The sequence below is a fragment of the Microtus ochrogaster genome, assembly GCF_000317375.1.
Source record: "Microtus ochrogaster isolate Prairie Vole_2 chromosome 14 unlocalized genomic scaffold, MicOch1.0 chr14_random_1, whole genome shotgun sequence".
Lineage (NCBI taxonomy): Eukaryota > Metazoa > Chordata > Mammalia > Rodentia > Cricetidae > Microtus > Microtus ochrogaster.
The window spans coordinates 36,513,804-36,531,808 of record NW_004949096.1 but is presented as its reverse complement, the minus strand read 5'-3'; the positions used below and the strand labels follow the sequence as shown (position 1 = coordinate 36,531,808).

Genomic DNA, 18,005 nt, shown 5'->3' with positions numbered 1-18,005 from the left:
AAAACCTTGACTATTGAACTACTTTTTGTTTTTTCTGTGGTCATGGTACAGATTTTTATTCTAGGAGGATTGCCAGATAATGAATGCAGTTTGGTTTGTGGTGTGTGTGTGTGTGTGTTGAGAGAGAGAGAGAGAGAGAGAGAGAGAGAGAGAGAGAGAGAGAGACTATGTAGCCCTGGCTGAGCTGGGACTGCCTATTTAGGCCAGACTGGCCTCAAACCATCTGCCCCTGCCTTCCGAGTGCTAGGATTAAAGTCATGCACCATTCATGTCTGGCTGGTGTTTTGTGTTTTTAAAGATCAAGAAGCTGATTTCTTTTTTTCTGTGATGCTAAAGATCCCAAGGCCTCCAATGTAATGGTCAAGGATTCTACCAATGGAGCCACAGCCTCCAGGATAGTTGTGTTTTTAGATTTTTATTTACTTTTATTTTACGCATGTAGCTGTCCTTGCCTGCATGTACTTATGTGCACTGTGCATGACTGGTGTCTGGGGAGGCCAGATGAGAGTGTCAGTTCCCTTCGAACTAGGGTTACAGATAGCTGTCAGTTGCCATGAGAGTACTGGGACTTGAACCCTGGGCTATCTCCCTAGCCCCCCCCCTTTTTTTATGAGAAGCAAATACTACTCTGATCTAAACTGAAAATTAACGGCTAGTATCTGCTCCACGAGGCACAGGTAATATGCACACAGTAGATATGAACTAAGCTAGACTCTACGGTTAGCTGTGCACTTAAAGAAAAGCCCTCTGGGGATGAGTCTGTGTGTATGAGCACATGCGTTTATGCCAGTGTGTGCGGTCCAGAAGAGTGAGGTGAGTGTTACTCTCCATCTCTCTCTGCCCTTCTCTGCCTACTGCTTTTGGAGGCAGGGTCTCTCCCTGAACCCAGCTCACATTCTCCTCCATGAGGTTGGAACCCAGAAGACTTCAGCAGTCCTGTCTCTGCCTGCACTCAGAGCTGGGGTCACAGGCATGTGTGCAGACGCCTGGGCTGTGACTCAGGTGTGGGATCTGAACTCTGGTATTTATGACTTTGGCAGCTTAACCAGTGAGCCATCCCTTCAGTCCCAATATACTAAGTTTATACCAAAAAAAAAATCCTATTTAGAGTATTTTATAAGGCATCATCTTTCTTTGTATTGAAGGCTTACTAGTTACAATTAATATGGTATGCTGCTTAACAAAATATCTTACACATATATTTTCCTTGGAGTATAGGGATGGGGTGCAGGGAGGCTTCCTACTGAGCTCCAGTTTTATGCTAGTGAGTGCCATAATTGGTGCTGCGCCCTATGAGAACAAAGCAGAGCACAGAATGGTCCAGCTCATCCCTTCTACACAGTGCAGGTGAGCTAGAAGAGAGGTCTTCATTCCCAAGGCGAAGTGGCTCAGTTTCCTCCCACAGTTACCCTGCGCACCGACGACCACAGCTGTGGTACACAGACACCACAGTTGTTGATCTTCTGAAGGTGCACCTGGAGCCTGTGGGCTGGAGACCCAGGGCTCTGAGAGCATGCCACCCCACCTCTTGACTCCTGTCACCCTGTCCTGCACGCACCCGCTTACTAGTGATATGCCTGAGGATTATAAATGTTCCCACATGTTCACAGAAAAGCTGTTTCTCAAAGCCTCTCCAAGCAAGAGGGCCACAGTTCTAAACCAATGAGGACTTTTTACACGCAGATAAAAATTCTTCAAAGGGGAAATTCTTAAGTCACAGTTGCAACCTCAGAACAGTTTCAGTATTTAAGAAATGTTTCACTCTGTGAACCTGGTAGGAGTGTGCATGCGCGCGCGCGTGCGCGCGCACGCACGCACGCACACACACACACACACACACACACACACTCCAAGCAGATGAAGTGCATGAGACCACACGTGTACTATGAAGCTGTGACTTGCAGCCAGACTCCAGCCCTGCAGGCCAGTAGCCTGCACCAGAGGGGACTTCCCAGGCTCAGGGTTGTTCCTTTTTACTGTTAACAAATGCAACTATTAAAACTTTCTTATGTGCTGGGTCAGACACATGCAGCTTTGCCAAGTGTCCTCTGCCTGCTGAGTTTTCATGTAACTTCAAGGAAAAATCTTTTGAAATCCTAAAGATGATTTTTCTATGTGGCACGAAAGCATGCTCATTTTTCTACGCAGGAGCAGGGGAGGGAAAGGGCATTCCTGACACCAAAGGGCCTCAGTGATGCAAGATGTGGGTCACTTGGTCAAGAGTTTTCCAACTCATAAGGCAACACAAGCTCCTCAAAGCTCAGTAACTGGAAGGACTGATATCATGGGTAGGTGGTTGGGAGTGAAATCAAGCTATGACTTTGTTGCGCTGAACGCAATGGGTTCAAAGAAGTGAGGTCACATTGTGGCGCTCACGGTCCTCCAGCCACTTGTCCTCGCCTGCAACAGTACTGTGTAACAACACGGACAGGTGGAAAGGCGTCCTAGCACATCAACTTACAATCTCACCTGCTCAGGAGCAGGCTAGCTCAGTCTCTATGACTAGGGGGCACCTCCTGTCCTGGGGCCCCGGTTCCCACCAGCACTACAGTGTAGCCAAAGCGAAGCCAACTCGAAACCTGCAGGAAAACTTCAGCCCTGTCTCTGGATGGTCAGTAATCTGCAAAGATTAAATTTTTTTTTTTCGAGACAGGGTTTCTCTGTGGCTTTGGAGCCTGTCCTGGAACTAGCTCTGTAGACCAGGCTGGTCTCGAACTCACAGAGATCCGCCTGCCTCTGCCTCCCGAGTGCTGGGATTAAAGGCGTGCGCCACCACCGCCCGGCCCAAAGATTAAAATTTTAAAGTAATAAGCACGAATTAAACCAAATCCATATTCAACTCAGAACAGGAAAAAGACTCCCTGATGTCCAAGTAGACAAAGGAATGTGTGACTTTGAAGAAACGATTGCTTATTTCAATCACACAACAGAACACACTGAAGACAGTCAAATGCAATCCGTCCACGCAGGAAGAAAGACGGCTTTCCAGGGCTCTCCATTCCTGTTCCTGTCCGAAGCTCTCACCAGACAGACCACCCACACCTAAAAGGGCCCCTTCCAAAGATTCACTTCCTTGTAGATTCAAACCGGCTACAAAATAATCCCCCAAAGATGCTCCAAATATGGTGTGGTGTGGGGGGAGGATGTCCGCAGGTAGACACTTTGATTGTCAATGTTCTCTGCTGCAAATAAAAAATTCTGGGATGTTGGATCAACACAGTAATCTGCTTACTTAAGTTTATCATCAGAAACAATCGTTATATATTTATGTACACCCAGAGCTCACAGGAGGAATAGAGCAACCAGCCAGTGTGCTGAGGCAGCCTTCAACGCTACCCTAGCCAAGTGGTCCTGTCTCTTCCCAGCCAGGCAAAGGTAAGGGGGAGCTGTTGCCACTGCAGCGAGGGTACACTAAAGGCTGTGTACTCAGAAATGCCACCCAGAAACCAGTCAAGTCTCCCTCCTCATGCTCATCCCCTCCCTCAACCTTTCCAGGTCTTTTTTTTTTTTTAACTTTCATTTAATTTCTTTTTTTTTTTTTTACATGATGAACTAAGCACATTTATAATGATAAAATGAGTAAATATAATAGCGGCAATGCTAACAACTGATTCCACGAGATACACTATTTGTCAAAACTTACACAGCTACAGAGTATCGACGATAAAGTCATTACCAATTAACACAGTTTACTACAGCTTTTCTCTTTCATTTAAACAAGCATATCATTCCCTTTGAAAATCAGTCTCTAAATAAATATTTAGAGATAGAGAACTCTAAATGAAATAACAGTCCAATGTTAAAAACTAAAAGAAAATCATTTAATTTCTTGATAGACAAATCTAACAAGTCTACTGAGCCAGCTGACAAAAATGACAAAAATGAAAGCTATCAGAAATAAAAGTAAAGGGGGCTAGAGGAAGAAGACAGTTAAGCCGTCTGCTGTACAGGCGTGAGCTTGGATCCCTAGCACCCAGCACTGGGAAGGCGGAGACTGTGGGATGGTAGGACTCACTGGCTAACCAGCCTGAAGGACCCTGTGACGCCCACGTTCAGTGAGAGAACACAGTCGTAAGGTCTAACGATCAGAGTGACTGAGGAAACACCCAACACCGCTGGCCTCAGCACACCTGTGCATGTAGGCACACGCACATACCACACACACACACACACACACACAATTAAAAGAAATAAAATTTAGTATTTATAAATAAAGCAACAGCATATAGCCTAAGAGCTTAGGTTTCTCTCAGGCACATTAATGTCAAGCCTGAGTTGTCAAACGAATTCAGGACGGCACCTTCAAAACAGCTGCTAGAATGAAATGCTCAGTAACGAAGTGCACGAGCCAGAGCCAGAGCCCTCCTACTCACTCTTCCGGCGTCCTCCCCACTGCCTTCATGTAGCCCCGAGCTAATAAGTCCTAACGGGCCGCTTTCATCCGTTTCCAGCCGGATGGTTTGCAAAGCCCAGTTTCCAAAAACCTCTGTCTGAAGTTGGACAGAGATGTGGAAACTAAGTGTTCACAAGGCCTTTCCCTTTCACCAAGGCCCGTTTCGTGCAATAAAGCCTAAAATGAGTGGCAAGTAAGATGCAGGGCCTTTTCATTCATGTCTGATTCCACATCAGAAGCCCTCACTACCCCTTCCATCTGGGCTGTCCCCCAAACACACACTAGCTTATTTACTAACATGGGCGGCATGCGGGGAGCCCAAGCTGCATTGCCCATGTCCAGAGACATCTCAGTTGCATGGGGAGCACAGCTTCTAGTGGGAGACAGGGTAGACATCCTTGGTGACAGGCCACCTGGTTTCTCATCACTTCTGCTCACTGCCAGGTCAGGTGCCCTTTCCCACAGTGCTGCAGTCCCCACTGACAGCCAGTAAGTAGTACAAAGCTCTCTTGGAGGAACTGAATGCTCCCTTCTAATCTTCCACCCCAATCATGATTCTGCCCCAGGGCTGTAAGACAACCTATAATAATCCCTCTCAACCATCACATCCTTCTCTCTCCTCTCCTCTCTCTCTCTCTCTCTCTCTCTCTCTCTCTCTCTTTCTCCTTTACCTTATTTTGGATTTTACTTATTTTTATTGTATGTACATGGGTGTTTTGCCTGTGTGAACATCTGTGCACCAAGGGCATGAGGCGGAGAGAAGACCTTCCAGAACTGTAGTTAGATGGTTTTCAGTCACCATGTGGACGCTGGTGATTGAACCCAGGTCCTCTGAGAGCAGCCACCGCCTTTAGCCCCTGGAGCCATCTCTCTAGCATCTCATCTCTTTTTAATCACCAAAGCTGCCAAACCTGATCCACAGCCAGTTCCTCTCGTGAATAACACGCCCTGGCTAGGAGGCTCCTAGCCATAACGGTGCCTTCTCTCCTGCCATGCTCCTGACACCAATGCTCTGAAGGGCACAGGGCGTCATTTCATACTCACCGGTCAGGCCAGGACACTCCTGTGTCTTGGTCTCTTTGATCCTGCCCCAGTAAATCTCTGGGTCAGCTCCATCTCTGTCCACTGCTGTTATTTACAGTAAGAAGATTATGGGAATCTGACTGTACATCTTATTTTAGTAAGCATAAATAACTTCAAAACTTCATTGGTCAAATGAACACCGGCCCTGTATTCACTTTAGGACAAAAATATAAAACCAATATCCCTTCCTATTGAGCTGTTTCACCATTTATGCCACAGAACAGTCAAAAGAACCACGTGGAAACCCTTGAAACGCAAGGACTGGAGACGTAGCTCAGTGGGAAACCCTGGACTAGTGAGCAGGAAACCCTGGGCTCCAGCCCCTGCAACACAATTGGCCTGGACTGAAGACTCCGTGGTAGGATTCCTATTCGACCTGGCACAAGTGAGGCCTCGGGTTGAGTCTACCTGGCAGCTGGCACACTAGGAAGTCCTGAACTACAGGGTGTGTCTGAGGCCAACCTGAGTTACATAGGGAAAGTCTAAGCCCCGCCCCCAACAAGGCCAACATTACCATCCAAACCACAAAGGCAACATCCAACATCCAAATACATTAGCTCACTTACAACTTTCCTCCAGAATAGGTCATTTAGAAACCCAATGTTTCTAGCTTTCAGTAACTATAAATTACTTCATGACAAAATCATATTGGGGAGATAAGAATTTACACTATAATATAAAAACTCCTGGGTTCCAGAGTTAACTGTGGCTTCCCGTATGTAATTTAAAATCAGTAGCAAAAGAGAAAAAAAGTGACAATAGTTTCCCCCTTAAATTTATGTAAGGTTTCACTCTTGACTTTTTTTTAATCTCAGTGACAACAAAGACCAAGACACAGACTAAAAAAACAAGGGCAGAAATGGCCTCTGCAAAAGTCACCCCTTAGCTTTTTTTTTTTTTAAATGAAAGCCTTAGTTACAAACTTAGCATTTATAATAGCCATATACAAACTCAAGCAGTAATTCAACACAGATGTACGGCCCTCGCGGGAACTCGCCAAAAGGACGGAGACAACAAAACCTTCCCACTTCCCTGCACAAAGGCAGCTGCCTCCTTTTACCCATCTCGGAGGAACAGAATAAACTCTCCTACCTCAATTCCAGACGCTGCTTTGCATAATTGCAAAGACAATCACTGCGCTTGGACAGTTAATGGTTTAAATGTCTGTCCCAGCTGGGCTTTGAGACTCTTCCCAGACAACCCCAAAAGCTTGTGCACCTTGAGCAGGCAAGTTGGACAGATTCAGGCTGAAGGTGACATTGAGCCACTTAATGACGTGGTGTAGACCAAAGTCAGTTCTGTGACAACAGAAAGAAAAGTAGAAAGAGCTAAATGCGGCTGCCAAAGAAAGCTGGAGGGTTCATGAGATGACAGAGCGACTAAGATTAGTCAGAGAGGAGGTGGGAGCCAAGTTCCTTCACCAGTGGCCTGACGCCAGCTTCAGGTGACAGTCAGCTTCTGCACACTAGTGCACAAGTCTGAGGGAGGTGGCAGAGACACACTTCAAATGCACAAATGTTACACGATTGTGTCCCATGCCCTGCCTCCATACAGGTGACTTCTCAGTTGGGAAAACACCAGACTGAAATAAAGCTCAAAGTTAAGAGTGAAATTTATAGCTATGCTTAATCGGTCTGTTCTGATCAGCTCTGGTGACTGCAGGTGCAGGAAGACACGGGAAAACTGCTGTCACTGTGAGTTCACGGCGACAGCCTGCTCCTCTGAGCAAGCCCGTGACATGCCTCTCCTCTGACCCACAGAGGCAGGGCAGACACAGCTGGCTGGCAGCGATAGCTCGAGCCCCGTCTGAAAAGTCCCCCATGTAATCCAGGATGCTGGCGTTGCTGTTGGGAGCTCTGACTACTAGAGTGGCCTCCCCACTCCCCTATTTCAGGCAAGAGCTCCAGGCACCTGTCATGATAATGGGACTATCATAGCAGAAGGACCAAGATTCCATGCCGGTCACTGGCTAAACCCTTCCACTGCTAGACTTCATCACACCAACAGTGCAGGAAGAGGGTGGATACAAGGTAGCCCTCAGCACTTGCACTGCAGAGGCCAGGCTTGCAGTGGAGAAACCACACAGAGCTAAAATTCAAGAGAAATCAGGAGGTGAGCTGCTTCAAGGTACAGCATGCAAAACTTACATATTAGTTTAAGTAAAGCTGAGGATTGGTGTCTCATAGATACTTATGTCATACTTATCCTGACCTCATTGCCACTATTTTATGCTAAGAAACTTGTCAAGGCTCCAAAAGCCAGACGAATCAAAGCAAAACAACAAAACAAACAACAAAAACCAAAGCTTCCCTCACTGTCTGTGGGGCTGGGGATCAAATCCAGGGCCTTGGATGTGCTGCCAAGTGCTAGCCCACTGAGCTACACCCGAGCCCTAAGAAACATTATCGCATTTTCTCTAGCATGGTCAATATATAGAAAAGTAACACAATATACTCTGTGCGTCTTCAGACACAAGCATTCCTAAGGGAAAAAAAGATCCTGTCCCCCTTAAGTGGCTGGAGAGACAGCTCAATGGTTAAGAGCATTGCTGCTCTTACAGGGGACCCAAGTTGAGTTCCCAGCACCCACATCAGGCAGCTTATGGCTCCCTGTAGCTGCAGTTTCTGGGGATCCAATGCCCTCTTCTGGCTTCCTCGGGCATTTGTACAAGTATGTGCATAAGCGGGCACATGCACACACACACACACACACACACACACACACACGCACACCAATTACAATGAAAACCTTCTAAAACTTTCTAATTTTTCATTTATTCTTTCTAAGTTGCCTATATTGAAATGTTTCAGTAACAAGAATAGGAAACTACACTCTGATACAAGAGAATGCGATCTGCCCTGCGGGGAAGGGGAGAAGCCAAACACAGTTGCATCCCAGCCTCTCTGTTACATGTATACTCATCTTAAACTCAAACAGTCGGTTTTAGTATTTCTTAGCTTCAACTTCAAACCCACTCTCACTCCCAAGGAAACAGAGCTAAGTCCAAGCACACCAAGTAGTCCATACTGTGCAGAGGCGGGCAGCAGTACCAACGATATTAAGGCCAGGTTTCACCGTCAGACAACCCGCTCTTGAGGTCTCACTTTGGGAAAAGGCAGGAAAAGAAACCCCCTCCCATGTCCGTACACACAAGCCATGCCCCGGAGCAGCGGGCATCAACTGTAAGCCTGGACTGCAAGTGTGAGCCAGAGGAACATGGGCTCTGAGGGGAGATGAGTCACCAACGTGGCCCTCTCTTGCCCCATTGGCCATGGCCACGGCGACAGAAGTCAGCAGCCCTTTATCACGAGCTTCACCGGGGGACAGGCCACAGTGCTCAGAAACATGAGGCTCTGGTCTGAAGAAGAAAATCAGGTTAGGGAAAGTAAAGTCGAGTCTGGGCTTCCCGCAAGACACCATCCGAAGTAACACTCAGAGACTCAAGTGGTCTGGCCTCTTGCAAACCCAGGTTCAGCTGGCCATTAGGTAAATGCCATTCTACGCTGTGAACGCTGGGCCCCCATAGCACAGGAAAACCGCACCCAGAAGGCCTTGAAGAAACACTCTTTGCCAATTCTTAGCTAAGGCTAGCCCATCCCCTTGCAAGTGACAGGGGCAGTTTTGAGTGATCAGACTTTGGGCCTTCTCAGAAGTAACAGGCTGGTCCACAACACTGGCCTGCAGGGGAAAGTGGTTCTCTGCTTCTAAAATACACACTTCTGAACTCTCGGCAAGTTTCTGCCACGTCAAATGGTCCATCTCCAGCAGGAGGCCTAGGCTCAACCCCAAGCCAGACAGAACTGGTACAGGCAGGGTTTCCAGCTACCCCTGCACGGTCCAAAGATTTGCCAGAGAAGTCAAGGTTCTTCTCAGGGTGAAGTTCGGGTCCACCAGCTGACCCGCAACAAGTTCAGGCCTCCCTCCCCTACTCGAGAGAGTCTCTAGGAAAGAGTTTCCCCTCTTTGCTTGTTTGGTCTGGAACCAGAGGGCTTTTGAGTTACATACAGCCGTACTCCCACAGACTTCCCTGTGAGTTTCTTTGCCTCCAGAAGGGCAGTTCCTTTCCACAAACATCAACAGAGAATGTTACATGCCAGCTGTGCCTATGGCCAGCAGGGGCACCTCCTGGAAGGCAAGGAGAAGCAATGAGTCCCCACTGGGGGATTCCTGTCCAAGCTCCCACAGCATGTGGGGAACTTGGGTCCCCACAAGATGGATGAGGAGACTAGAGACAGACTTGACAGATGCACTGTCCTTGGGTCAACAGAGGAGCAGCCAAGAGCCTGCTCAGACTTGCTCTGCGTGGTTGTACAAGGCTGAAGAGAGAGGCAACCAAGAAGGGCACTGACAGGGGCCTAGGGGCTGGAGATGGTGCATTCTACACTACTTACAGCTGGACAGATTTTCTTCATCTTTTTAGGTCTATGAACTTCTCTAAAAACAAACTTGCTATCAACAATTTTAATTTTAAAAGAACATGTCAGGGCATGTCCCTCATGCCACTATTAGTTTTTTAAAGACTTATTTGTGTATGTGTGTGCGTGTATGGGTATATATGTGTGTGTATGAAAAGCCTTGTCCCATGCTGCCCTTGCTAGGCACTACTGTCCAGGACAGAGCGCCAGCTGTAAGTAGACAGATATCCTGCACCTGTCCCCCTCTCCAGCTTCCTGTACATAAACTAAAACCAATCTCTCTCCAGGCTATCTCTTCTACCTTATAATCCAATCACATACAACTATAAGACTTGGGATTTTCTTTACTAATCGCCCCTAGGGGCATTACCTATTATGGGATTAGATCTGGTTATCCACACATACAGGAAGCAACGGAGCACAGCCCCGGGCCCGGCCACCAGTCACACAGGGCAAATGAGAACGACAACATACGTGATAGTTATTTAAAAAAGGACATGGCTAGTCTCTTTCTAATGTTATTCCATGTAGACAGAAATAGCAAAAGGCGAAAGAGATGACTTTGAAAACTTTGAATTCTCTGTGGCCAAGGTCAATCAACATCACCTTGTTCTAATTTGATGGTGCACAGCCACCAACGTGTCAGTTTTAAAATGTGGGGTCCTTTGAGTGGGATAGGTGCCTTTTCTGGGGTCTCTACCCCAGAGACACCATAATCTAGCTTCCCCAGCGATGACACCTGGGGGTGGCGGCTATTGAGTCAAGAAGTGGGAGCCTCTTCAGACACCAAATCCACCTTGATCTTAGATGCCTAGCCCCTGCAGTTGTGGAAGTGAACCGCCACTAAGCCATTCAGCCTGGAATTGTTATGACATCCTGAATGGAGTAAACACAAATGGCAAACACGACCTAGTTAAAAGATACAGACCCCTGAATCCCCAAGGGAGGGCGGCTCCATAGCCAGCTCTGCCTTGATCATAAGAGAGCATTAACGTTGTGTGCAAAGCACAGAAAAATGGGCAAGGGGTAAGAGGAGGGCTTCTGGGGCTCAGCACTGAAGACTGACACCGGGGTAGTTAGCCTTCATTGCCTTCACACAGCCCGGACAGGCTGCTCCAGAAGCAGGCAGTCGGAGAGAATGCACCAAGAACTATCTCTTCTCACCAAGGGCCCCCAGGAAAGGATGACTGAACAACAAAGAACCCAACTGTAAGTGGGCTTAAACCCATTTAGTTTAAACATGGCCATTGGAGAAAGATCTTCCAGTCCAGCCCCAGCCCAGGGACGACTGGGGTCACTTAGATTCCAGCAGGAGACACTGTGGGCTGAGTGTCAAGTCCCTGTCTGGGAGAAGCAATCCTGCTGCCCTGCCAGGTAGTACTGGTGGGGCAATATGGCCACCTGGCTCCATCTCTTGACCGGCAGATGCAGTCCTTAGTCCTTTATCAAGGTAGCAGTAGACAATTCTACCTGCAAATCTCCAACGAGCGGCAAGGAAGAGGCTACAAGGTAGGGTTAGCTACACAATATACACTCACTGAAGGAGCCAGTGCAAAGTGATGTTGCAGGCCTACAGCAGATCAACCTATAAATGCACTAAATAAAACAATGCACTTTAAACGTAATGCATGTATCTTGGGGACATGAAGGACAGAAGAAGACAGACCCTATAGACATCAATCACCATTTTTTTCTTTTAAAAGGGTTAATATATTGACATTACATAAAGCAAAACTTGCAGCAACAACAGAACTAATCAAGTAGGAGACACAATAGGCAGGTTGTTTCATTTTGAGAATTCCTGCATCATTCTCCAAAGTTGATGACACCTCAGCAAAACAAAACTATAAAGGGAGTACCAGAGGACAAGAGGAGAGCCTCATATTCTAGAGGAAACACTGTGCTTCTAGGTAGCCCTCAAAGAGGACAAAGCTAGGTACAAGTTCAATGAAGATAAAAACCATTCCATCACAGCATGTGGGCAACAACCCAAGCACGGAGGGGGGGGGCAGGAGACTTCCAGCTCTGAATCCCTCACACCAGCGAAAAGGAAAGGCCTCAAGACCATACTCTCTGTTCCTAGGCTCACAAAGCTAGAGGGGGAAAACCAATAACAAAAAAAAAAGCAAAGAGAAGAAAACAAAGGGTAGATACAGGAAAAAAGAAAAATCAATGAAACAAAAATCACTTATTACAAGAAGCAAGAAAACAAACCTCTAAGAAGACTGGCAGGTGTTTTTGTTTGTTGTACTATACTATTGCTAGCTAAAACACCAAGGCCAAGCAAGGCAGCTTTATAAAACAAAGTGTAATTGGGTTTAAGGTTCCAGAGGGCCAAAACTTTCGATGGCAGAGAGATGGGGTGGCAGCTGGAATTACAGCTGGGGACTCCCATCTCTCTTCTTAAAGGGCACATTATCTCTGACTGTAGCCACTTGAAACCTCAAAGCCCGCCCCCACTGCCACACTTCCTCCAACAAGGCCACACCTCCTAATCCATCCCAAACAGTTCCACCAATGGGGACCAAGTATTCAAATGCATCAGTGGTTGGGGGATGCCAGAGTAGTTATCACAACAGAACCTGCATTCATTTAAAACAATAAGGATGCTACAAATGCTTCTTCCAATCATTCAACAGATTAAAAAAATATTCCCCTTTCTCAAAACCCACAAATTACCAGAGTATAATCAAGAAGCTGACAACCAGAATAGCCCCCACAAAAGCACACAAACACACAGAATTAAGTCTGGAATCTAAAACGTATACCCCCACCCAAAACAGCAGAAATCTAAGACCACGTTCTCACAAGAGAAGTCAATACTGGCTTTAACATAACAAAACAAAAAAACTCCAAAGCATTAATACTGCTTTTTCATAGTTTCTTCTGGAAATACAAGAGGGAGGACTATTTCTCAACTCATTAAGGCCTTAATATCGAAAGCAGTCAGCCATAACAGACACCTCTCAAAGTGTAAAAATCGCTCAATAAAATACTCCATTCAATCCAGCAGTGTATACAAATAATATGTTCTGCCCAAGTAGGATTTATCCCAGCCATACAGAGCATTAACAGTGCAAATCCAACACTGAGATGTATCACACCAACTGGCTAACAGAATCCGTGTAAACATCATTAAAACCTAACTCTGAAAATTCTCAGGAACTTAGGAGTCTGGGTAAAACTTCCAAATTTTTAATACTTTTTTGTTTGTTTGTTTTTTGAGACAGGGTTTCTTTGTAGCTTTGGAGCCTGTCTTAGAACTTGCTCTGTAGACGAGGCTGGCCTCAAACTCACAGAGATCTGCCTGCCTTTGCCTCTCTAATGCTGGGATTAAAGGAGTGTGCCACCACCGCCTGGCCTAATTTTTATTACTTTTATAAAAGTATCTTCAAAATACCTATAGCTAACATAGTTATATGGTTAATGGCTTTACTCTTTAAACAGAAAGCTGCCGTCCCTTGAGACTGCTTTTATGACTTCCACCCAACATAATTACGAAGTTCTGGTCAGTGCAATAGGGCAGGGAAACAAACGAAACACTCCCTGTATGCATGTGACACGGGTGTCTGCAGGGATAGCCGGGAAACCACTCCATTTACTTGTGTGTATACATACACACACATGTGTGTTGTGTCTGTGATAGAGGGCACAAACTCAGAGGTCAGAGGACACCTCCATCTCACCACGAAAGTGCTGGGATTAGATATGTGTTGTCAAATCCTGCTCTCTGTGGGGTCTCAATTCCATTCCAGGCATGGTAAAAACAAAACGCAACCGTATGGACAGGCTCCCAGACAGATCTCCACTGATCTCAACATCTCCCGCTAGGCATACTCTGGCATAGGAAGGATGTGCTATTTCCCGAAGAGAGATCTCAATCTAAAGAAGGGACCACTTGCCATAGGATGCTGAGGGATACAAGGAAGAATGGGAATTAACGCTCACCCGCAAATTCTGCTATGTCAGGAACAAGTCCAAAGTTTGAGGCGTTCACAAACACCTCACAGAGACGGTACTGTCGATCAACGTTCATCTACTTTGCATTTCCAGATTATACCGGCATTAAAGACACTAGAAAAGGCAGCCAGTGGGTGTATGGAAGGTTTTTTATTAAAGACAATCAGGTGTTCACCAAGAAATGGTTTGTCAAGTCAATCCTCCCAGAGTGTACAGAGGCAAGAGCCAAGGACAAGGGTAGTTCCGTCACACTGACCTCCAGTGTAAACAAAATGCCCTTTCAAGATGTTTTTAGAAAAACCAGATATGGAGGGAACTGAAGCCATGTCTAATACAGTATCTATCTGCTGTGTATCTCCAATGAGACTTCTCCTTTCCCACTACGGTAAAGACACAAGGATGCAGGGTTCAGCTCAGTAGAGGAGAATTTACCTTAATGGGGAAAGCCCTAGGTTCTCTCTCAACACATTAGTGGGGGGAGGATACAAGGACATAGCCTTTTCCCCAGGAGGGAACACTACATCTCGTCCTCGTGGTAGGACATAGCTTTTAAGACACACTCCATGTCTCCTATCACATGCTGCCAGGGGAGAAGAGGAGCCCCGAGCTAAGCAGGACCTCTGTGTAACCTCCCATTTGTGTTCCAGTGGGTCATAGCAACCATAAAGGCTCCTTTGTGAAAAATGTATTTTGCAATAACTTATCAAAAGCACCATTGAAGATCTAAATGGCTGAGTAAAAAATACTAAAGAAATCCAAAAAGATAGAGACCACAGCTCAGCTCAGCTCAGCAGTCTATGGGCAGAAGCAATACCAAGGAGAGCCAGAAAAAAGCATCAGTTGTGTGCAGTGATATTTCTTTTATATTTTACTAAATAAAGCTTGCCTGAAGTTCAGAGTGTAAAACAGCCGCGCTGATCAGCCTTACAGTGGTGACACACACCTTTAATCCCAGTAGCCACACTAGTTTGCCATAGAAACCTGGCAATAATGGTGCACACCTTTAATCCCAGCACTAGAGAGGAATATAAGACGGGAGGACACAGCTCTCACACACAGTCTCATTCTGAGGACGCCTGGAGGCAGGGGTGCCATTTTGGACTGAGGAAGAGGTAAGAGCCAGTGGATGGCTGTTTTACTCTCTGAACTTCAGGCAAGCTTTATTTATTAAAATACAAATGAAATATCACTATATTTGTGGACAAACATTCTAAGTGTATTTAACTTAATATCTGGCTAGGTCCTCTTACCCATCAGTAATTTCTGCCACACCCCATCCCAACATAACCTCTCCTCAATCAAATCTCTCAAGAACTTACTGTTAAAACCCTACCGTGGTGCATTAATTTCACACAAACCCCAGTAACTTACAGTTTAAACCCACAGCTTACCAGATGTTGAGCTATCCTCCCAATTACTACTGCACAGGTATAACAATCAACTCTGTATAAAAATGGAGATTGTGATCTTTAAAGCCCTGATCTGTCATCTCCAATCATGGTGAATGATCTGTAATTGGCTTCCCAAAGAGTACGTGACCCCAAACAAAACAACTGTGACCATCTTCCCATTAGAAAAGGCACAAACTCGTCCACTATTCCTAGTTAGCAGGGAAGGAGGAAATATTTCCCCAGATTATCCCACCACCTGCAGAGACCATTAGCCTGGCCAGCAGTGTAAAACCCTAATAGCTTCCAGAGGGTCCTTAAAAGGCAGCTTTTACTGCACATATACCAGGGAGCCCTGTTAACTCAGCACATGCTGTAGATGTGTGCATACCCTAGGCTGCTTCAGGGTGGAATGGTGGCAAGTGCCTGCTCAGGAACACTACTGCCAGTAATAGCTAAAGTAATAACGGACACAGGACTTCCAGTTCCTTTCAGTTAAGAGGACTTAACAGTCCCCAGAACTAACTAACAGTCCCCAGCTAACATATGGCTCAGATACCAAATGTGCTATCGGACACCATGAACACGTTCCTGATGTCTTCTTCTGCAGGACTGGCTAGTGGGACACACACCAAACGTGGTTCTGGATGAGAAGGACCAAGATACAGACTTTTGTTTTTGGTGGAGATGCAACGTGCAGAGCCATCCTTTCCTGGGGTGAACCAGAAATGTGCACAGCCCAAGTCATAAGCTTGGTCTAAGAGTCAAGTCAAGTCTACAGATGTCTCAATCTGGCTTTTAACACTCACTAAAGGAGCTAGTGTAGTTGTCAATGTTTAAATGTTGGGACATTTGACTTTGGAACCCGCAGGCCTGGTTGCGATGTACTCTAAGACCTCATGTTCCCACAGCCACAGTCGGGGGAACCTCAGTGCGGATGGGGCAAACTCTCCAAAATGCCACTGACCCTACCTCAACGGCTTTACTGTGCATTGTCATTGATATTTTCTGCCACTCTTGGTTAAGATTCTCACATATACAGATCTGGGAGTTGTTAGGGGGAGGGGATGAGTTTGATCAAATGAAACCGTAGCATGAATGAAATCTCAAAAACAAGAATATATTTTTTTAAAACACATTCTAACACTGACTTTAGCCCTTGAAATAAAAATCTACAATCTGATCCCATCCATACTAAACTCAATCCCTTAAAGCAAGAATGAGCTTTAGGGAGAATTTAGCCATAAAACCATCTTCAGGGCTCTATGTTGGTTCTGTGACACACAATCTCTGCAGGCGCTGTCTTCAGAAATGACCAACATGTCCATCTCTTCCTTTACCTTCCCGGTGGTTATTAAATATTTTATATATCTGACCAGGTCCCTTTCCAACCCAATGATATTAATATCTAAGCTTAGCATTTAAAAGCAATCATACCATGGTTATAAGCTTCAGCTTGAAGGCTGCAGAGATTCAAACTTTGCAACTCAATAGATTGATGTTTGTACCTCCATAAATTCATGTCACAAAATTTGCGAATTAAAAAAAATTTGTTGGGAATCTCCAAACATCTTCCCTTTCCATCAAAATATAAAATAAGTCACTCGACCGAGGCTTCAAATGCTACCCACATCCTTGAACCAATATTCAAACAAGCACACACCAACTGCCTCTTTTCTTACCCGGGTATGGCTTACCCATTGCACTGAGATAATGGTTGAAGGCCTGGCAAGGAGGACTTGGGGTTTGTGTTGACTTGTCACAACTCATGGGTGCCGGACTCCTGTCTGTGTCAAAAGAGAAATACCCACTGGAGGACCGGGACAGCAGAGAAGATCTTCTCACAAAGATGAAAAGTGGGGATCTGGTAGCAAAAGGGCTTGGGCTGGCCGTTGGGGCCAGCGGGCCCTGAGGGCTGCCGTGGGGGCAGCGGTCCCCTTCGCCGTCAGGATTACCTTGCGGTTCTGTCTGTAGGGAGGTAGGGGCCCCAGGCCTGAGCTGGGGAGGCCTCTCAGCAGGCTGCAATTGTCCACCTTCTCTGTCACACTCAGAACTTACATCAGAAGGTTGCTTGGCCATTTGGTCTTTTTTTCTGCAAGAAAACCGGGAGAAAAAAGATTATCTTCAGCAAACTAAGTTATAAAATCATTTCACCTACTCCTTACAAAGTCCAAAGTGAACCGCACATCTTTATGTTTACTTTTCTGACTATCTTCCGAGTAAGATTAAAAGTGCACTCAAAATAATGAAGGTGTTTATTTTGGTGTCGGGTGAAACTAAATTGGACCACCAAACAAAACAAAGTATCCACTCGATAGCTTGTGAGGTTGGCGCGCTCTCGCACATACACAAGCACAGAAGTTTCCTGAGGAGCAGCTCGTGGGAAGTCTACTACATTTCGTGCTTTTTGTTCAGGACAAACTTGTATCAAGTCTGAAAGTCCCAGCGGGCTCTCATTTCCCGGGCTCAGACGCTGCGCTGGAGCACAGGAGCGGGCGCAGATGCAGAGACTGCAGGCGGCTGGCCGCCTTCCCTGCTCCGGCCCCATTGTTTGCGGAAAATGCTGAGGGCAGCAAGTCTGAAGAAGGTTTGGCAGCGGCCGTCAGTCGTAGTAAGTGCGTCACAATAGAGTTTGTAACTCGGAGCGCAGCTCCGCCCGGGTCGATCGCCCTCGGCCGCAAGGTCCCTCCTGCTGCCAACCCCCTGCGCGCCACCCCAAACACGAAACCATTTCTCTCGGGAGCAACCTTCCCGGAATGTGTCCAC

The 18,005-nt window shown here is 46.3% G+C and overlaps 1 protein-coding gene across 2 annotated transcripts in view; it reads right to left on the bottom strand.

Annotated features, from left to right (window-relative positions):
- Bcl2l11 (BCL2 like 11) overlaps positions 1-18,005 on the bottom strand; it is a 35,015-nt gene that overhangs the window by 15,082 nt on the left and 1,928 nt on the right. Inside the window, exons 2-3 of one of the 2 annotated variants that reach the window (XM_026787767.1) lie at positions 17,195-17,331; positions 16,937-17,026 (exon numbers count right to left, since the gene is read on the bottom strand). In XM_026787767.1, coding sequence (XP_026643568.1) covers positions 16,937-17,026; positions 17,195-17,331 — 227 coding nt within the window. Of the gene's footprint in view, positions 1-16,936; positions 17,332-18,005 lie in introns of both variants that reach the window. The other variant, XM_013352625.2, reaches the window with a different exon arrangement.